The sequence below is a fragment of the Pangasianodon hypophthalmus genome, chromosome 2 (genome assembly GCF_027358585.1).
Source record: "Pangasianodon hypophthalmus isolate fPanHyp1 chromosome 2, fPanHyp1.pri, whole genome shotgun sequence".
NCBI classification, from domain to species: Eukaryota; Metazoa; Chordata; class Actinopteri; order Siluriformes; family Pangasiidae; genus Pangasianodon; species Pangasianodon hypophthalmus.
In genome coordinates, this window is record NC_069711.1 from 34,121,561 (window position 1) to 34,144,060 (window position 22,500).

Sequence of the window (22,500 nt, forward strand, 5' to 3'; positions counted from 1 at the left end):
CGGTCTGCAGTGTGTTATTCCACTTACAGCACAGCGATTTGCCAATAATTACAGTCTAATTTATTAATCAACATAATGTTGTATATTTTAATGGTTTATAGTTAAATTTAATGTTTAGGAACGTCTGAGAGACGGGTTAGTTCCTGCTCTCACTTACGTTATAGCTGCGATAAACAGTCGCTCCCTCACCACTCTCGCCCCTCTTTCTCTCTCTTTCTTTCTCTGTCTCTCTTTCTCTTTCTTTCTTTCTAAAAAAACTCAGCTTGTCATTTTTCTGAGAAACCATAAAGCATAAGCTCCTCTTGTCCTGGACACTTTCCTTGCTGATAAACTTCTTAAAGCTCCGTGACTGTTACAGAGAGCTGACACTGGAGACTCCTTACATAAATTTTAAATAAATAAATAAATAAAACTTCACCACCAGGTTTTAATTTGTTAAACCACACTTTAAAAAAATCTGCTTAGTATTAGATTCTTTAAAAAAAAAAATCTGTTTATTATTAGATTATGTTAGATTATGTGGAGCGTCTGTCGTACGCATCCCTGTGAACAAGCTGTTACTATAGCAACGATAACATATAGAACAAGCACATTAATACAAACCTCTCGTTCATGTTACAGCCAGAACTACTGTCCGAGCCGCGCTGTTATACACAAATAACACACACCCCTTCTGACCAATCAGATTCGAGCATTTAACCGCGCTGTGGCTTAAACCAAAATAATCAACAATTTGCATGTTTTTTTTACACATTACTCATCTCTGTACACCAATTATATCTTATAGAGGACTGAGACATCACAAAATGGCCGCCACAGAAATCCTGATGTAGATATTTCGATCTCTAAGGCGACAGCGATGAGCGAAAAAATGTCAGAGGAAGAAAGCTGAAAGCTTCTGGGTGACAGTGGCGAGTGCGATTCTGAATGATTACAGGTGTAGAAGAGAAAAAAAAACATTTCTGAGTGTGTTCGATTGTGAGTAAGAGTCCTGAGATGAGCAACAGGACAGTGTTTACGATTACAGCACACACGCGCGCGCACACGCTCTCACAGCCGCGCCTCTTTCGCCCAGCAGGTGGCGGCGATAAACCCGAACCACCCTCTGGCGCAGATGCCCCTCCCTCCATCCATGAAGAACTGCATCCAGCTAGCAGCGTGTGAAGCTAACGAGCTCCTGCCCATGAACCCTGACCTCCCTGCTGACCTGTTCACCTCCTGCCTGACCACGCCCATCAAAATCGCCCTGCGCTGGTAACACACACACACACACACACACACACACCATTATATATAAGAAATGGAGAAATGTCCTAATCATTTTGTTATAAGATCCATCCATCAGCCTAATGATCAGAATTTCATTTCTTTTAAATCATTAATATTAATTAATGTAATTAATTAAACATGTAGTTTTGAATAAATTTGCATATTAATAAGCCATTTACAGTACAAGCAGTAGCAACCTTTAGAGATGTAAAAGAGGCGAAGAAAAGCACAAATTATCTTTTAAAATGATTTTTAAATTATTATTTATTCATCATAAATGTTAATGCTGTGTTATTTATTTATTTATTTATTTGTTTGTTTGTTTGTTTATTTGTTTATTTTGGTGTAATAATCCTCTTCACACACTGAGGCTGAATCCAAAATGGCTTCCTATTCACTATCAATGCTCACTACTTAGTGCACTGTTTGTGCTTGATTTGCGATCATTTAAATTTAAAAACCAGGAAAAAAAAATTTAATCTCTCATTTTTTATAATTCATTAGAAAGTTCATGATTTTTAAAAAAGACTATATGTGATAATAAATAATTTTAAATAATTAAATAATATAAATTTTGTGAATTTATTCAGAAATTCATTTTCTGCATCATGCAACATTTATGAGTCATTTAGCAAAACTGGGATTGAACATTTTTAGCTGTTCGAAATATTATTCAAACACACACACATGCACACAGACACACACACACACACACTCACACACACACACAGACACAGTGATGCGTTTGTGGTTGAAATATCCGTTGACATTACAGCATATTGGTCAGCTCCTCCAAGGTCAGTGTTTAGCGTGTGTGTGTGTGTGTGTGTGTGTGTGTTGAGCTGGAAATCTGAGGCTTAAAAAGGATTCCCCTGTATTGATGGCCTCTGTGTGTGTGTCTATGTGTGTGTGTGTGTGTCTGTGTGTGTGTGTGTGTGTGTGTGTGTGTGTGTGTGTGTGTGTGTGTGTGTGTCAGTCACAGTGAAGTGACTGTGGCCGATCACTATTGAATCTCTGTTGTATTGTATCCCATTAAAGCAGTTCTAAATTGAATCATATTAAATCATCAGCTAATTTAAGTGTATGTTTAAGTGTGTGTGTGTGTGTGTGTGTGTGTGTGTGTGTGTGTGTGTGTGTGTGTCACTAACACTCACTGTCTTTCTCTCTGCAGGTTTTGTATGCAGAAAAGCGCCAAGCTGGTGCCAGGAGTCACACTGGACCTGATCGAGAAGTACGAATTTTCTTTCTTATCCTTTCCCTCTCGCTCTCTCTCTCTCTCATCCTTATGGATGGACTGAGATAGGGGATGGTGTGTGTGTGTGTGTGTGTGTGTGTGTGTGTGTGTGTGTGTGTGTGTGTTTGTGTCTTTCTTTGAGTGTGTGTTTGTCTCGAATGGATTTGAAGTTTCTTATATGCTTTTGAATCAAGTGCAGCCTCCCTCAACCTTTTCACCCTGATAAAGTCTCCTTTACACACACACACACACACACAGACACACACACACTCTCTCTCTCTCTCTCTTCCTTTACCTCTCATTTCCTTAAATCCCACACGGACAGTTCTACACTTCTAGAAAAATAAGAGAGAGTCCATGGAGAGTGTAAAATCCAGCAGAAACCTCGTGTGTGTTTAAATTAAAGGCACACAGTCGCAGTCTGTCGCTTTGTGGGTTTTTTTTGTTTTCTTTTTTCATTTCGCTTCCCGGATGTGAGCTTTGTGTGAGAACATGAGCTCCTCTTACATCATTTTTTACTCTCGTGATTGTTTCAGAGCCGTGTATAAATCAGTAGGTCCCGTTTTTTCCATGTCTGGCTTTCAGATCTTTGCCGAAAGCGATCGTTCTTAACTCTCGCACGTTAATAATAAATGCGCTTAGATAAAGATATCAATCCGGAGAAAGTCCTCTGCGCTTTCTTTAGCCCGTGGCCTCAAACACACTTTCAGAGAAAGTTTTCAAACTCAAACCTCTGGTTTTGTTTTGTTTTTTCATCCCCTGTAGGAGAAACATAAAAATTTACTCAGGCAGTTCACATGCGGGCTGCGTCCCAAACGCAGGAGTCGGATTTATTCGTTTGACATGAAATCCCGTCACGACTCGGGGATGCGGCGACTCTCGTGGGCCGGTTTGGACCGGAATCGAACCCCTGTGACGCAAAACCGAGTCGTTTATTTTCCTCCTTAATGCCCTCGTTAGGGTTTGAGTGACAGGATGAGTTTTGAGTTGAAGCCAAGATGTAGAGATGATGATGATGCTGCACAGGCACAGAATTCCAGAATAGCGTTGCTAAGCAACAGGGGCATCCCAGAGATGGGTGATGAATTATAAAGGGCGCCCCGGCTTTCCCGTCTACACTGAACATGTGTGTGTGTGTGCGTGTGTGTGTGTGTGTGCGCGTGCATGCATGCGTGTGTGTGTGAGAGAGAGAGAGAGAGAGAAAGAGAGAGACAGACAGAAAGAGATAGATAGACAAAGGAGGGAGAAAGAGATAGAGACAGACAGGTAATGAAAGAGATAATTAGAGCATGATAGAGCGGTTGAGAGAGAGAAACAGACAGGTGGAGAGAGAGAGAGAGATAGATAGATAGATAGATAGATAGATAGAGACAGACAGTAAAATTGTGAAACTGATATTACTTCCTGGTTCCTTCCTGCTTAACGTCCCTGAGTTCCTGAAGAAGTTCCTCGCTTCAGCTACATGCGAATGCTGCGAGAGGAGACGGCGAGTGAACGGGTTTTTTGTCTTTGCGTAGAGAAAGTAATAAGAAACGGAGAGAACAGATCGAGGTCGAGGAAGTCGCAGCTCAGTGTTTTCAATTCTCACCTCGGCAGGTGGAGGTGGTCTTTCCTCCCGAAAGCCACACACACACACACACACACACACACACACACAATTATAGATCGAAGAGTTTTTGTAATTCTCATGTGTGTTTGCAGTTTGATTGTGTGTGTGACGGCAATGGAAAGTGTCAGAGTGTGTGAGCATGTGTGTATGCATGAGCGTGTGTGCGCGTGTGTGTGCGTGTGTGTGCGTGTGAGTGCGTGTGAGTGAGTGTGTGCGTCAGTGTGTGCATGCGTGCGCACGTGAGAGTGTGTGTGTGTGCATGAGTGTGTGTGTGCTTGCATGAGTGTTTGTGCGTGAGTGTGTGTGTGTGCATGAGTGTGTGCATGAGTGTGCGTGTGTGCGAGTGTGTGCGCGTGTGTGCATGCGTGTGTGCGTGTGTGTGCGCATGTGCGTGTGAGAGTGTGTGTGTGTGCATGTGCATGAGTGTGTGCATGAGTGTGTGCATGAGTGTGTGCATGAGTGTGTGCATGAGTGTGTGCATGAGTGTGTGTATGAGTGTGCGAGTGTGTGCGTGTGTGCATGCGTGTGTGCGCGTGTGTGCGTGAGCATTTGCGTGCGTGCGAGCGAGCATGTGTGTGAGCGAGCGTGTGTGTGTGTGTGTGTGTGTGTGTGACAGGTCCCAGACTTTGTAGCTCAGTAAGTCTTGGTCATATGACATTCAGAGTGTTTGTCTGATGCTGCCCACAAAGCTGGAGGCAAAATGTCACACACACAGATTATTGCCAGTCTCTTGTCCTTCACAACACACACACACACACACACACACACTATCATCCCCGGTGGCACCATTTGCACCATTTCTCTCTGGATGGACAGAATGCAGAACATTTATCTGTTTTTACGTGTAATTTCTTTGTCACTGAATTTGTTTCCTGATTTAGAAGCTTTAGTGAATAATTACATGTTATATTAAAGCTGTATATTATTTTAAAATGTAAGATTTTGGACTTGGAAAAGGGGAAATTCTTATTTTATCTGCTTTTAATCCATAAGCGGAATATTTTTGAAGATATCTGTTGTAGGTAGTTCTGATTTATTTGCGTTAAATCGTCTAAACTGAAAGTAAGAGTTCTTTTTTAGTCGTATCAACATCTTTATTGTGCCTTAGTTGGAAAAGTGTGAACAGTAGAAGAGTGTGATGATCCACACCTTTACGGATATTTTTGGAAATATTTTTTTTCTCTGTTTTGATCATCACACCCAGAATGCCAAAAACCTCACATCCATCACACCAGTGTTTTTCCTACACGACGTATTCCCAAAACAAGAAACTTTTTTCACTCGATAGTTTTTGTACTCGTAGACGAGACGCACGTGTTCCACTTTAAACGAGTTTAAATCAAAAGCACTGATGGGAAAAATAATCTAATGATCATAAACTGAAATTCATCAGCTGTTTATTAGGAAAATGCTTTTCAGTAAAAGATTCCCATTCCTCTACGTGATTCTGTTTCAACAAAACTTCCTGTTTGCTGTTAACTCCGCCCCCTTGGTTTGATGGACAGGAGAACATCAAAGATTCAAGAAGTTACACAAGGATAAGTTTAGGTTTCCTCTGATTGGCTGTGTGTCCTATAATCTCTGCAAACAGCTGTCACAGTGTGTGCTGATGGTACACACACACACACACACACACACACACACACACACACACACACACACACACTAGATCAATCTCTGAACTTCCCTCTTTTCTTGCTGAGTCAATAAGAGAGAGGAGGATGAAGGATGATGAGGGATAAATATGGAAATGATTGAAGTGTAAGATTCAGCACTTCCTGCTCTATAATTCATATCTTGTGTGTGTGTGTGTGTGTGTGTGTGTGTGTGTGTGTGTGTGTCCTCAGGATCCCCGGGCGTCTGAATGACAGGAGGACGCCGTTAGGAGAGCTCAACTGGATATTCACCGCTATCACAGACACCATCGCGTGGAATGTACTGCCTAGAGGTCAGAGGTCACGCTGTCCCTGGTGTCCATAACACTCAGGGCCAGATACAGAAAGTTCTGAAACACTGATTTGGATTTCAGGAAGATGCTGAGACACCAAACTTCATAACTTTTGACGTTTTCAGAGAATCCTAAACTCTTCGATGAAGGTTGAGATGTTTTTCATGACCGAGGGAAGCTGAGAGAGCGGGAATGTCTCCTCTCCCTTCCTGCTGTTAATTAAACATCGGCGATGGAAAAGTGCATAATGGAAAAAACACGCTGGGTTTTAATCCTACACACACACACACACACACACACATATATATATATATATATATATATTACAATAACATAATTAGATTTTATACAATTTTATTAAATCTCAAATCTCACTGATGCCATTAAGGTTAATGAAAGTTAATAGCATTATTCATGAGCTGCTGAAAGAAGGCAATTCTCGAGTTATTGGAATGTGAAAGATGAAGATGAAAGATGAAGCCGTGTGTGTGTGTGTGTGTGTGTGTGTGTGTGTGTGTGTGTTTCAGATAGTCAGGAATTGTAGCAAAAAAGTGAAAGCGTGTCGGAGCTCTGAGTGATGGTGTATCAGTAAATAAGTATATCCTGCTCAGGATTATATCAGCATGCTGCGTCGATACGATATCGCAGATAATATCGTTATAATATCGTTACTGTGACAAAAAATATCTCAATACACTTTCATGAGGTATTTTTTTAATAATCACGAACAGAATGAAATACAGAATGAAATCACAAGATTTAGTCTTTCACTTGATTTATTTGTGTTTTTTATTTGTACAAAATCTTTAAAATTGTATTATTTTAACTAATTTTTTTATTTTTCCTTCTTTTCAGTGCTTAATAACTACAGAAGCCCTGAAACGGAAAACATTTTGTCATTATTTCAATTTAATATCTCATTATTTCAACTTATCTTAATACACTATGTCAGTATTTTTGACATAATTTTGTTGTTATTTTTTACATTTTTTAATGTAATATCTTGTTTTGGCAACAAAACTCATCGTCATAAGTTATTATTTTACTTTGTTTTGTCGTTATTTCAGGAGAGTATGTCATTATTTTGATGGAAAAAAACTTATTTCAAGATAATATTTTAGAGTTATTATTTTGACGTCTCATAAATTCAACATCTTAAAAAAAAATAAATAAAAAATCCAAAATATTATGTTCAGCATCTTCAACAACAACATGTTCAACAAATGTTAAGTTAAAAACAATAGATAAGTTAAAATATCAAAATGATGTAGAATCATCATTAAATTAAGTAAATTGTTATTTTTGTAGACATTAAATAAAATATTATATATCAGCTATTTTACTGCAGCACTACTGTTTTGCTGACAGTTTGTTATCAAACCTACATACCGTGATAAATGTTGTTTATCGTAGAAATGTCTTCAAGTATCGTGATATGATGTTTTTGTCGTATTGACCAGCTCGAGTGCAACATGTCACATAAGTGGAGTTTTCTGAAATTATTGTTTTTTCTGTTTTCGGTTAAACACAAAATGAAGTACTGACAGGATCATACCAGCGCAGTAGATGTCTATAAAGAGTGACAGTTTTAAACATAAACATAAAAAAGTAAAATAAAAATGTGAGGTGTTTACTCCGTATCTGTCTGTAGATCTTTTTCAGAAACTCTTCCGCCAGGATCTGTTGGTTGCCAGTCTGTTCCGTAACTTCCTATTGGCCGAGAGGATCATGAGGTCATACAACTGCACTCCGGTTAGCAGCCCCAGGTTACCGCCCACCTACATGCACGCCATGTGGTAAGCACACACACGGAAGCAGAGAGGCTCCGCCCCCACAGAGCCTGAACGACTACAGTCCATTTTAATGGCTATTAAGATGATTTAACACGTTAACTTTATTCTCGATGTAAATTTCTTGTTGAAATAGTTTTTTTCTTTAATCAGTCTGTCACTGTGTGTTGTGTTGTGTTGTGTTGCAGGCAGGCGTGGGACCTAGCGGTGGATATTTGCCTCTCGCAGCTTCCCACCATCATCGAGGAGGGCACGGCCTTCAGGGTGAGACACACTGACACCAAAACGTATTAGCGTAAAACACTTCTAACACCACTGACCTGCGTTCCTCCTGCTTCCTGCCACACCCACTTTCCCACATGAGGGTGGGGCTTAACGGCTGCTGTGACGCAATCATGGGCGGGTCAGTGCTAGAACAGATTAGCTAGAATATCAGAAATTAGCTAGCCAAAAAACTTACTTATAATAGTCTGTAGCATTTATAATCGTGTAATAATTACGTAGTTATATGTGTATAATAATAGTGTAATAACTATTATATATATCGTAGCGTAATAGTGTTTGTGTATATATAGTTGTAATAATAGTGTAATAAATAGTATTCTATAACATTGTAATAAGATCACTTATGTATAATAGTACAGTGTAAGTTAGTGATTAGTGTATATAACAATGTAACAATAACCCTTATCGTTACACATACACTATACACATATACACAATATATATATATACACACATACACTATACACTATATACGTATACACTCATACACTATATACACATACATTATATACGTATATATTCAATTCAATTCGGTTTTATTTGTATAGCGCTTTTAACAATGGACATTGTCACAAAGCAGCTTTACAGAAATAAATGGATTTAAAAAAAATATATTGTAAATATGTGAATTTATCCTATATACATATACACTATATACACATAAACTATATACATATACACATACATTATATACGTATATATTCAAGTCAGTTTTATTTATATAGCGCTTTTAACAATGGACATTGTCACAAAGCAGCTTTACAGAAATAAGTGGATTTAAAAAAATATATTGTAAATATGTGAATTTATCTTATATATGTATATATACGTATATATACACATACACTGTATATGTATATACACATGCACTATATACATATATACACACACTATAGACACACACTATATACACATACACTATATACGTATATACACATACACTAAGTACAGTATATACAGCTGCGTAATTAGAAATTGTCCACTATAGTGTAATAATTATCATTCTACAACAATGTAATAACAACCTTTCTATATAATCATGTAATGATTATTCTTTTGTAACAGTGTAATAAATTACTGCATCAGTAATAATTTTAATGTTAGTCTTCTATATCAATTTAATAGCAGTTATGTATAATATCTATAACAGTGCAATAATGAAAGTGTATATATATGTATATATATATATATATATATATATATATATATATAAACCTTCTTCTAAACATAGTGCAATAAAAAGATTTAATAGTGTAATAATTTAGTAATGTAATTAGTGTTCTATAACAATTTTTCTACAGCAAGACTCTCTCTCTCTCTCTACACATATATATATATATATATATATATATATATAATGTGTGTGTGTGTGTATACAGTACTGTGCAAAAGTCTTGGGCACCTTATTTTTGTATAAATCTGGTTATAGATGTTTATTTTCTGACTTCTACATTATTGATTCAGTACAAAAACCTTTTAGATTCCAAACATTAGTTTTCCAGCACAAAGTGAAACGTTACAGAAAAATGTTTGTATGTCAGTAAAGAAAGCAGCAGATTCCATAAGAGACACTTTTCAGATAAAAACATAATGAAGGCTGCTGGGTTTCGCTGCAGAAATAAGAAGCGAGTCGACAGTCAAAGTCTCCAGAAGAACTGTGGCTGCTTCTGCAAGATGCTCAGTAACACTTCCAGCTCATTTCCTTATAAAACTGCACACACTGCACCTCAGATACTGTTTATTTTATTTTAAAGCGAAGGATCTTCACGCCAAATATTGACTTTGTTTCATTTATTACTGTTTACTGCTCTTTATAGGATTTTTTTATGTATAGAAACATTTAAGTTCATTATTTTTGAAGGTGTCTTTACTCTACAGCATTTCTTTGCATGTGACTAAGACTTTTGCACAGAACTGTATATAAACTCTTCTAAAAGTCGCAAGACTAAATATATAAGTAATATAATAAGAATCCTTATCCATATAAAGGATTCTATGTAAGTATAGTGTATATATAGCAGTGTACTTAGAAATCTTGTATACTATTTTTTAATAATTAGTGTTCTCTCTATCTGTGTGTGTGTGTGTGTGTGTGTGTGTGTGTGTGTGTGTGTTTGCCTCTTTAGCACAGTCCATTTTTCGCGGAGCAGCTCACGGCGTTTCAGGTGTGGCTTACTATGGGGGTGGAGAACAGAAACCCTCCTGAGCAGCTCCCTATCGTTCTACAGGTATGGCATTCTGGGAAATTTTCCACGTTCGCCTCAAATCATCTCTCTTTCGTTCTTTCCCTCTCTTTCACTCTCTCACGCTCTCTCCATGTATTTACCCTACTAGCATACTGCCTAGTTTGTTGTAAGCGTACTATGTTTTAATGCTTAAATACTATATAATATGTTAGCAGAGTATTACGTATTAATACTATCCCCCTAATCACATACTACAGTCCTATAGTAAATAATACTACATATTATAGCCGCTACGTCCCAAATTATTTACTGCCTTACTACACAGTATGTCAAAAGCGTATTTTGTAATATTAAATACATATTAATCCCTTTATGTTCTGTACTCCATACTACTTTACTATGTAGTGTGCCTGAATAGTACTACATTCTTATGACGCTGTATCCAAATTTGCATCCTACTGTATTAAAAAGTATCTTAAAAAGATATTACATATGGGGTTATGACTCAAATCACATACTGACGTACTACAGAGTGTGTAATAATAGTACTGCATGCTAATGAGGTTATGTCCCAAACTGCGTATTACTATACTACAGAATATTCTATACTAATATCGCATACTAATGAGGTTATGCCTGAATACTCCCATACTACATAGTATGTCAAAGGTGTACTACCAATAGGGCTGTATCTCAAACTGCATACTTTATACCTTGCAGTGTGAAAGTTTGCTGGTCACTAGTCCGTCGCTGTAATCAGAAAGCCCCGCCCCTTTTGCCCAGGCTTTTAGGAAAGCGAAAAAGGAGCCGTCTCTGTTTTTATCTTGAGATTTGCAGTGCCGACACGAGCACTTGATGAAATTTGTATCACGCCCTGCTGTGGAGTGTGTAGTTTTGTGTTTAGTCAGCGTTCCGGGGCCGAGTGAAGTGCCCTAGCGGGAGCCGTAAAATGAGAAAATAAAAGAAGAAAACGGCCGGGGAGAGAGATGGGTTCTGGCTGTTCTGCATTTTCTGAAACGAGGCAAAAGTTTTGAAGTGCTTCTCTTTGTTCGCTGCTGTGTGCCGAACTCGTAACTAACAGCACTGAACTACATTACCCATGATGCATTTCTGTCACATTTATGATATCGATTGCGAGTAAAGCAGCACTGATTTATACGGACAAAATGCGGATGGAGTAAATACAGGATTATGCAAACTCATCAGTATTTTATCTATACCGGAGATCTCGCACCGCTGCCTATAACGCGGGGCTCGCTAGCGGGAACACGGCCGAGTGCAAGGCTGCGTCCTACAACGTGCGCAGAGCGGTGAAGGAGGTGAAGCAGCGCTACAGGAAGAAACTGGAGTCGCAGTTCCAACAGGGCGGCTCGCAGGAGAGTGAACACCAGGCAGGCAGCAGGACCAGACGGCATCTCCGGTCGAGTCTTTAGAGCCTGCGCTGACCAGCTAGGACCGGTGGAGACATTCAGCATCTCCCTGGCACAGTCGGTAATCCCCACAAACAGCTTCAAGCAGTCCATTATCGTTCCTGTCCCAAAGAAACCCCACCCTGCCTGCCTCAACGACTGTTGCCCTGTTGCCCTGTAGCCCTGACCTCAGGTGTGATGAAGTGCTTTGAGGAGACTTCATCACCTCTTCATTACCTGACACCCTAGACCCGTTACAGTTCGCATACCATCCCAATCGCTCTACCGAGGACGCCATCACACACCTCCTACACACAGCCCTGAGCCATCTGGACACCAGGAAGGGAAATTATGTTAAAATGCTGTTTGTTGACTACAGTTCAGCATTTAACACGATAATTCCCTAAAAACTCACCTGGAGGACCTGGGACTGAGCCCATCCCTTTCTCTATGGATCTCCAACCTCCTTACGGACAGACCAATAGCGGTACAGGTGGACAGACATGTCTCACCTTCCCTCACTCTCAGCACTGGAGCCTCCCGGGTTGTGTCCTGAGCCCCTCCTGTACTCATTATACACTCATGACTCTGTCGCCACTTCAAGGTCAAGTTCAAGTTCAAGTGGAGTTTATTGTCATTTCAGCCATATACAAGTACATAGTGAAACGAAACAACGTTTCTCCAGGACCAAGGTGCTACATAAGACGACACAGAACAACACAGAACTACAAGGGACTACATAGTGTGTGTGTGTGTGTGTGTGTGTGTGTGTGTGTTCCTTCAGTTCAGTGTCTGCGTATTGGAGGTATGTGTGTGTGTGTTCCTTCAGTCCAGTTACTGAGTGTTGAGGAGTCTGATGGCATGGGGGAAGAAACTATTGCACAGTCTCCGTTTACCAGACGGCAGGAGGGTGAAGAGTGTGTGTGAGGGGTGTGTGCGTTCGTCCACAATGCTGGTGGCTTTGCGGATACAGCGTGAAGTGTAAATGTCCGTGATGCAGGGAAGAGAGACCCCGATGATCTTCTCAGCTGACTTCACTATCCGCTGCAGGGTCTTGCGATCCGAACTCTTGCAGTCCGCCACTTCCAACTCTACCACCATTGTCAAGTTTGCTTGTGGTGGGCCTGATCTCTGATAACGATGAGAAGGTCTACCTGGAGGAGGTTAAAAGCCTGGAGAACTGGTGCCAGGAGAACAACCTTCTCTTGAATGTCATCATGACAAAGAAGTTGATAGTAAACTTCAGCACGATGCAGGACAGGAGCTACCACACCCCTAAGATCAACGGGACCCCAGTGGTGTATCTTGTTGTTCACATCACGCAGGAACTGTCATGGTCCTGTCACATCAACACCCTGGGGAAGAAATCCTGCAGCGTTTTTACCACCTTAGATGCTTAAGAGACTTCAAACTGCCCTCTAAGATGCTAAGGAACTTTTACACCTGCATCATCAAGAACATCCTGACGGGAAGCATCACACCCTGGTTTGGGAACAGCACCAAGCAGGATAGGTGGATCTCCAGAGGGTGGTGTGATCAGCTGAGCGTGCCATCAGCACTGAGCTCCCTGACCTGCAGTCTATCTACAGCAAGCAGTGCTGGACCAAGACCAGGAAGATAGTGAAGCTCCTCAGAAATCTGAACAATTCTTTTCTTTTCTCTCTGTTGCATCATGGAAGCGCTTCCGCTCCCTGAAGGCCAAGACTGAGAGGATGAGGAGGAGCTTCTTCCCACAGGCCATTCGGGCCCTGAACCAGGACACCACCAAGGACTAGAGCTTGGACTCGCTTTCACAACACCACCACCACACCACCTACATTCCTTAAAGCATCTTCTGTTCATTCATCTTCAGTAACCAATTTATCCTGCATTACTCTTATCTTGTATTTATAAATATTGATTATAAATGTGGGCAATTTCATACGACTGCCTCAGCTTAATGTTGCACAGCATTATACTGCACAAAACAACTGCACATTCCTGCTCTTTATTACACTTTAAATCCTGACATTATATTTTTATACTTTTTCTTTTAATACGTTCCCATTTTCTCACTCTATGTAAATTCTATTTTATGACACGGACAGTCGTAAAAAGCATTTCACTACACGTTGTACTGCGTGTGGTTGTGTGTGTGTGTGTGTGTGTGTGTGACAAATACAATTTAAATTTGATCCAAATCACATACTGAATGCTCAGTAGTGTAGCATAATAGTGTGCTAGTGCGGTTTGGGACGCAGCCCAAGTGTACGTCTCATTTGCATGCATTGTTTTTTTAATGCATAATATCCTGCATGACTTTCCACAATTATATAAGTGTGTGTGTGTGTGTGTGTGTGTGTGTGTGTGTGTGTGTGTGTGTGTGTGTGTTTGTGTTTTTTCCTTTCTTTTGTTCTCCAATATCCTCTGTGTGTGTGTGTGTGTGTGTGTGTGTGTGTGTGTGTGTGGGTTTAAACGTCCGTTTGTCTCCCAGATGGATGAAGACTTTTGTTTTTTTTTATTTTAACGCTTGTCTTAAAACTCAGCTGCCTTTCTCACACTTCTCCTACACACACACACACACACACACACACACACACACACACACACACGCACACAGAAACATTGAGTAATGCTAACATTTGGTCTCAGTCAGAATCGGCAGACCTCCCTCTCATTCCTCCCACACCCTCCTTCCCTCTCTCTCTCTCTCTCTCTCTGTCTTTGTCTGTCTTTCTCTCTCTCTTCTTCTTTCTCTTTCTCACTCTGTTCCTTCCTTCCTTTCTTACTCTCTCTCTCTCTCCCTCTCTCTCTCTCTCTCTCTCTCACTCACACACGCACACACACACACACGCACTCTCTCTCTTTACGGGTGTTTCCGATGGACGTTGGGAACAGCCCTGGCACACCCTCACCCCCGCTGCATGCTGGGTAATTTTCACAGTCAGTGCTTTGACGTGATCCGGAGCTCTATTAATACACTCCTCTGGCACTGTGACCTGAACTGGACATGTGCTGCATTATTTTTTATTATTTCTTATTATTTTTATCCTGGAGCTTGCAAGTGCAGGGAATTCTGGGTATTTTTACCCTGTAGCGCGGGCAGTTAATGGAATTCTGGGTATTTTTGCAACCAGCAGAATAAAATGAAGATAAAAGGCTTTAAACTGCAGCTGAACTTACTGATCTGAGAAACTTTTCAGTGGGCGTGGCCTAATATTCTAATGAGCATGCTTGATTGACAGCACTCTCTCTGTGACTGACTGAACCTCCAAGTACCAAGCGGCCAATTACAGAGTTACACAGCGTTGTGATTGGTCTGGGCGGAGTCAACACTGGCCACGCCCACTTTATACTGAAAGTAAAGAAATTATGATGGCATTTTTTAAAATTTATTAATACTGTTTAAAAGATTTATCAGATTTTTTTTTTTTTAAGTTGAAACAATCCTGTGAGATGTAGTTTTTTTTTTTTTTTTTTAAACAATATTGTCAGATATTTAGGTTTTTTTAATAAGGTGTTTCAAACATTTTCTATATTTAGGAAAAATCTCTAAAATATCACACAGTTGCAAAAATGAATATAAAATATTTCCTCCATTTTTTTAAATTTTTTTTTAATTTCGCAAATTTTTTCCTTTACCTTTGCTGGCATTTTTTTTTATATTACTTTAACATCATCCTTTTTTTTTTTTTTTTTCTCATTATGTATTTTCTTTTTTCTTTCACAGCTATTGATAGTTTCACTCTTCTACTGTTGTATTTTGATTTTTAATACATTTTTAAATATTTCTCTTTGATTTCTTTCCTTCTGTGCTTTTTACTTCACACATTAAAGCATTTTGAACTGAATTTAAAAAATTTTAAAAAGTAAAATATATATAAAATGTATTACTATAAATTTTTTTATATATTTCATGTGAAATTATTTAAGAGATATAAAACATTACTGTTATATTTGAACATGTTTACAGATGTGTGTGAATTTATTAATGGAGGTGTAGCAGGTGTGTGTGGGTTTGGAGGCAGGTTGAGGTCTCTTTGTTAGGTGTGTGTGTGTGTGTGTGTGTGTGTGTGTGTGTGTGTATAGCAGTAGGGGGGTGAAGGGAGCAGCGTTGTGTTTATTTTTGCGCGGGCAGTACCGTGGGCCGTCCTCCTGCTCGGGTCCTCGCTCTCAGCACGCTGCTGTCGTTCTGAAGGTGGCGTCCGGACCACACGCCGCCGCCCGAGCTCCCGACGCCAAGAGTGTGTGGGCACACGCTCACGACGCTTTAAATACACACCCTTACACAAACACACACACACACACAGTGTGTGTTTCTGTCCTGCTGCCCAAAACCTGCTGCCTAAAGCTTCCGAGAGGTTTAAAATAATTTGATTATTTCCTGCGTGAGTGTCCAAAGCAGATTTTAAACAAAAAACAAAGAAAATATTCCGTGGCTTTGTATCAGAACTGTGATATTTCCTGTACAAGTTTTTTTTTTTCTGGAATTTTTTTTTTTTTTTAAATATTCAGTTTTGCTTTCCTAATCATTATATACAACACCAAACTTTTGTTTCTTAAAAATACTTTGTTTATCTAAAAATATTTTCAGATTTCTTTTCGTTCTTTTTTTAACCTCACACTAATTAAATGGTATTGTTTTATTTTATGATGAAATACAGATGTTTTACTTTAACAGTGAAAAAGAAACACACACACACACACACACACACACAGCTCTGTGTTTTCAATTCTCACTTCTGCAGGTGGAGGTGTCTTTCCTACCAAAGGCCCCACACACACACACACACACACACACACACACACACACACACACAGGTGAGGGATTATACAGTGCCAGCACATGGGGAGAGTGTGGTAGCCACAACACCTGTTCATGTTATTGAACCTGGTGTGTGTGTGTGTGTGTGTGTGTGTGTGTGTGTGTGTGTGTGTGTGTGTTTGTCGTATTCGTTATTTCTGAATTTTATTTTTACATTTTCTGACCCTTGTGCTATGCTGCTCTCTTTCAGGTCCTCCTCAGTCAGGTGCACAGGTTGCGAGCGTTGGACCTGTTGGGCCGTTTCCTGGACCTCGGACCCTGGGCTGTCAGCCTGGTAACATCACACACACACACACACACACACACACACACTTTGGGCTGTTGGTGTTATAAAATGAGATAAGTGGTGTTTGTGCTGCTGAATCAGGAATGAAATGGAGATAAACGCAGTAAAGGTGGCGATGTGAGACGCTAATGTGTCGTTTGGTGTCTTTAATCAACGCAAACAGCTCCCACAGGGGCACCGATTGGAAAATTACACACACACACACACACACACACACACACACTTCACCAATCACAATGCAGATAAATAACAGCTAGTTTGTTTTTCCTGTAAAGGGAAATTAATATGCTGCAGTTTAACGCTGAAAATACTGACAGCTTCAACAACTCGCTAGTTTAACGTTCGCTTTTTGAGGATTAAATTCAATTTAAATTTTATTCACTTCTTTAACTTTTACTTTTGAGGTTTAACTTTCACTCACTAGTTTAACTTTCACATTTGAAATATAAGTGTTACTCGCTGGTTTCAGTATTACTGGCTAGTTTATCTTTCACTCGCTGGTTACATGTTACTTTTGAGGTTTAAGCGTTACTGATTAATTTAACTTTCACTCTTTAGTTTAACTTTTACTGAACAGTGGAAGAGAAGCTTACCTAACATTAGCCCCACCCACTTTACACTGAAAGGGCAGTAATAGGTGTGTGTGTGTGGGTGTGTGTGTGTGTGTGTGTGTGTGTGTGTGTGTGTGTGTGTGTGTGTGTGTGTGTGTGTTATTAGCAGACAGTTTAATGGGATTCACTTTGTCCTTTCTGTTAAAGTCACCTCGTGCTGTGAGACCTTTTACATTCCACATTAATCAGCAGCGAGGACACGGACACACGACACACTCGTCTTCTGAAGAGGAGCAAACAAGAATACACTTTTACTCTCTCTCTCTTTCTCTCTCTCGCTCTCCTCCTCCTCCTCCCTTTATCTCTCTGTTTCTAACTTTCACACACACACACACACACACACCCTGATAAGTCAGTTGATTGTGTAATGTGGCATTAATCATTCTTTTCAAATAACAAAAAAAATCTTTTTGTCTATTCCTCTTTCTCCCTCTCTCTCTCTCACTTTCTCTCTCTAACTCTGTCCCTCTTACTGTCTTTCCATCTGTTTGTCTCTCTCTTTCTCTCTCTCTCTTTCTCTCTCTCTCTCTCTCTCTCTTTCTCTCAGGCTCTCTCTGTAGGGATTTTTCCGTATGTGTTGAAGTTGTTACAGAGTTCAGCGCGAGAGCTTCGTCCTCTCCTCGTCTTCATCTGGGCCAAAATCCTCGCCGTGGACAGTGTGAGTGTCAGGGTTACACACACACACACACAAACACACACACAAACACACACACACACACACACACACAGAGACATCACAGAAGAGGAATCTTTATTTTGGGAGACGTCTGCAGGAAGGAAATGACCGTGCTGAATTGAAATACAACCTGCACATTGAACCACAAACAGAACCACAAACAGAACCACAAACAGAACCACACACAGAACCACACACTGAACCACACACTGAACCACACACTGAACCACAAACAGAACTACACACAGAACCACACACAGAACCACACACAGAACTACACACAGAACCACACACAGAACCACACACAGAACCACACACTGAACCACAAACAGAACTACACACTGAACCACACACTGAACCACAAACAGAACTACAAACAGAACTACACACAGAACCACACACAGAACCACAAACAGAACTACACACAGAACCACACACTGAACCACACACAGAACCACACACCGAGCCGCACACTGAACCGCACACTGAACCGCACACTGAACCGCACACTGAACCGCACACTGAACCGCACACTGAACCACACACTGAACTACACACTGAACCACACACTGAACCGCACACCGAGCCGCACACCGAGCCGCACACCGAGCCGCACACCGAACCGCACACCGAACCGCACACCGAACCGCACACTGAACCGCACACTGAACCGCACACTGAACCGCACACTGAACCGCAAACAGAACCGCACACCGAACCGCACACCGAACCGCACACCGAACCGCACACCGAACCGCACACCGAGCCGCACACCGAGCCGCACACCGAGCCGCACACCGAGCCGCACACCGAGCCGCACACCGAACCGCACACCGAACCGCACACCGAACCGCACACCGAACCGCACACCGAACCGCACACCGAACCGCACACAGAACCGCACACAGAACCGCACACAGAACCGCACACTGAACCGCACACTGAACCGCACACTGAACCGCACACAGAACTACACACTTAACCACACACTGAACCACACACTGAACCACACACTGAACCACACACTGAATCACACACTGAATCGCACACTGAACTGCACACCGAGCCGCACACCGAGCCGCACACCGAACCGCACACCGAACCACACACCGAACCACACACCGAACCACACACCGAACCACACACTGAACTACACACTGAACCACACACTGAACCACACACTGAACCACACACAGAACTACACACAGAACCGCACACAGAACCACACACTGAACCACACACAGAACTACACACTGAACCACACACTGAACCACACACTGAACCACACACAGAACTACACACTGAACCGCACACTGAACTACACACTGAACCACACACAGAACTACACACTGAACCACACACTGAACCACACACAGAACTACACACTGAACCACACACAGAACCACACACTGAACCACACACAGAACTACACACTGAACCACACACTGAACCACACACTGAACCACACACAGAACTACACACTGAACCACACACTGAACTACACACCGAACCGTAAACTCCTCTGTCCTGAAGATGTCGGAAAACTTAAACTTAAAGCTTTACCTCTGACTGTTACAAAGCGCTGACACTGGAGACTCCTTCCATAAATGTTAAATAAACATCTCCTTACTTCAGCGTATCAGCCATTTTTTTATTTTTATCAGTGTGCTGTACACGCTGTGAGCGAGCTGTTACTATAGAAACAATAACGTATTAGAGCGAGCGCATTAATATAAACCTGCACTACTGTCACAGCTGCTGTTATAGAGAATTAATCAACTCTCTCTCACTCTCTCTCTCTCTCTCTCTCTCTCTCTCTCTCCCTCTCTCTCTCCCTCTCTCTCTCTCTCTCTCTCTCCCTCTCTCTCTCACTCTCTCTCCCTCTCTCTTACTCTCTTACTCTCTCACTCTCTCTCCCTCTCTCTCTCTCTCTCTCTCTCTCTCTCTCTCTCTCTCTCTCTCTCTCTCTCTCTCTCTCTCAGTCCTGTCAGGCTGATCTGGTGAAGGATAACGGTCATAAGTACTTCCTGTCAGTCCTCGCTGATCCGTACATGCCGGTAAGTTTTTTCCTCCTCACACACGCACACACACACACACACACACACACACACACACACACACGCACACACACACAGGGACACAGACACAAACTCTCTCTCTTTCACTCTCTTTCTCTTTCTCCAGATTTTACTCATTTATTTATTAAGATAGAAAAGAAAATCTGTCCATCCCTGAGTCGTGCAGCAGATTTCCAGCCATCACACACACACACACACACACACACACACAAACTCACACACAAACATAAACACATGGCATGTAACAGAGTTAGTTTTGTTTTGTGTGTGTTATTTAATAAAGTGATTCATTGATTCATCTGTTTGTGTGACTCAGAGTCAGTTCTAAACTTTACACCTCATGTGGAGTTAGAAATGATTCGTCTTCTCATCGTGACTCATTCTGTTCTCTCCAGGCCGAGCATCGCACCATGGCCGTCTTCATCCTGGCAGTTATAGTCAACAGCTACAACACGGGACAGGTGTGTGTGTGTGTGTGTGTGTGTCATCTCTCCTCTTCTCCTCTTTTTCTACACTTGCACTTCTCTTGTTTCTCCTCTTTTTTTCACTCTTTTTTCCCTCATCTCATCTTTTCACGTGGCTTACTTCTCTTCTCTTCTGTTTTTTTCTCTTCTTTTACTTTTCTTTTCTTCTCTTCTCTTCATTGACATCTATTCTATCACTCTACTATTCTCCTCTCCACTCTCTTCTCTTTTTTCTCTTCTATTCTGTCATCTATCCTCTTCCTCTCTTCTCATCTCTTTTCTCTTCTCTTTCAATTCTTTCGCTCCCCTTCACTCTTTATCTCATCTATTTTCTCTTATTGTTTTCTTCTTCTCTTTTACTTTTTCTTTTCTTCTCTTCTTTCTTGTCAACTCTTCTCATCTAGTCTCTTTTACTTCTTTCATCACTCTTGTTTTTTCTTCTCTTTTTTTGTCTCTTCATTTTCTTCCTTTCTGGTTTTCTCTGGTTTCTTCTCTTTCACTTTTTTCTATTTTGTTTTTCTTCTCTTCTTTTTTCTCTTCTCTTTCACTTCTCCTTTCTTCTTGTTTTTTACCTATCGTCTTCTCTGTTATCTTTTCCCCTCTTTTCTTTTCTCTTCTCTTGTTTTTCTCCTCTTCACTTTCTTTTTCTCCAACCATTTCTTTTTTCTCTTCTCCTCTTTCACTTTTCTTCCTTTGTCTGTCATCTTTTCTATTTTTCTTCTTTTCTTTCCTATCTTCTATTCTCTTTCACTTGTCTTTTTTCTTTTCTTTTCTGTTTCACTTTCATCACTCCTGTTCTTTTTCCACTTTTCTTTTCTCTTGTCTCTTTTTCCCTTCTCTTCTTTTTCTCCCTTTCTCTTGTCTTCTCTATTCTGTTTTTCTGTTCTTTCGTTTCTTTTACTTTCATTCTCTACTTTCACTTCTTTCTTCTATTTTCTCTTTCATCATCTTCTTTCGCTTCTCTACACTTCTCTTTTCTCTCTCTCTTTTTCTTTCTTCCCTTCTCTTCTTTAATTTCCCTTTTCTTCTCTTGTCTCTCTTCATCCTTCAACTTTTTCCTCTTTTCTTTTTTCTCTTCTTTTATTCTTCTTGTCTTTTCACTATTCTTCTTTTGTCTCTCATACTTTTTCTCTTCTCTCTTATCTTCTCTTCATTTTTTCTCGTCTTCTTTCACTTCTCTTTTCTTCTCTCGTCTCTCCTGTTCTCTCTTCTCCACGTCTCTTGTCTTTTGCCTTTTTCCCTCAATCTGACCTACCCTCTCTCCTTTACATGTTTTTAAATTAAACACTTCCTGTCTCTTTATTACTAGTATTATTTTGTTGAGTGTGTGTAATCCCCCGCATGTCCTGTAGGAGGCGTGTCTGCAGGGGAACGCTGTATGGTGTGTGTGTGTGTGTGTGTGTGTGTGTATAATCCCCTGCATGTCCTGTAGGAGGCGTGTCTGCAGGGGAATGCTGTATGGTGTGTGTGTGTGTGTGTGTGTGTGTGTGTGTGTGTGTGTGTGTGTGTGTGTGTGTGTGTGTATAATCCCCCGCATGTCCTGTAGGAGGCGTGTCTGCAGGGGAACGCTGTATGGTGTGTGTGTGTGTGTGTATGTGTGTGTGTGTGTGTAATGTGTGTGTAATCCCCCGGGTGTCCTGTAGGAGGCGTGTCTGCAGGGGAACGCTGTATGGTGTGTGTGTGTGTGTGTGTGTGTGTGTGTGTAATGTGTGTGTAATCCCCCGGGTGTCCTGTAGGAGGCATGTCTGCAGGGGAACGCTGTATGGTGTGTGTTTGTGTGTGTAATGTGTGTGTGTGTGTGTGTGTGTGTGTGTAATGTGTGTGTAATCCCCCGCGTGTCCTGTAGGAGGC

At 40.9% G+C, this 22,500-nt stretch overlaps 1 protein-coding gene across 11 annotated transcripts in view; it reads left to right on the forward strand.

Moving 5' to 3' along the window:
• Nucleotides 1-22,500, forward strand: part of rptor (regulatory associated protein of MTOR, complex 1) — a 109,587-nt gene that overhangs the window by 41,656 nt on the left and 45,431 nt on the right. For 8 of the 11 annotated variants that reach the window (XM_053228085.1, XM_053228111.1, XM_053228083.1 and 5 more), the window contains exons 7-16: nt 1,076-1,254; nt 2,441-2,500; nt 5,960-6,060; nt 7,712-7,856; nt 8,039-8,114; nt 10,262-10,363; nt 16,725-16,808; nt 17,979-18,089; nt 20,090-20,164; nt 20,581-20,646. In XM_053228085.1, the coding sequence (XP_053084060.1) occupies nt 1,076-1,254; nt 2,441-2,500; nt 5,960-6,060; nt 7,712-7,856; nt 8,039-8,114; nt 10,262-10,363; nt 16,725-16,808; nt 17,979-18,089; nt 20,090-20,164; nt 20,581-20,646 (999 nt within the window). The remainder of the gene's footprint in view (nt 1-1,075; nt 1,255-2,440; nt 2,501-5,959; nt 6,061-7,711; nt 7,857-8,038; nt 8,115-10,261; nt 10,364-16,724; nt 16,809-17,978; nt 18,090-20,089; nt 20,165-20,580; nt 20,647-22,500) is intronic. The other 3 variants (XM_053228092.1, XM_053228102.1, XM_053228105.1) reach the window with 1 other exon arrangement.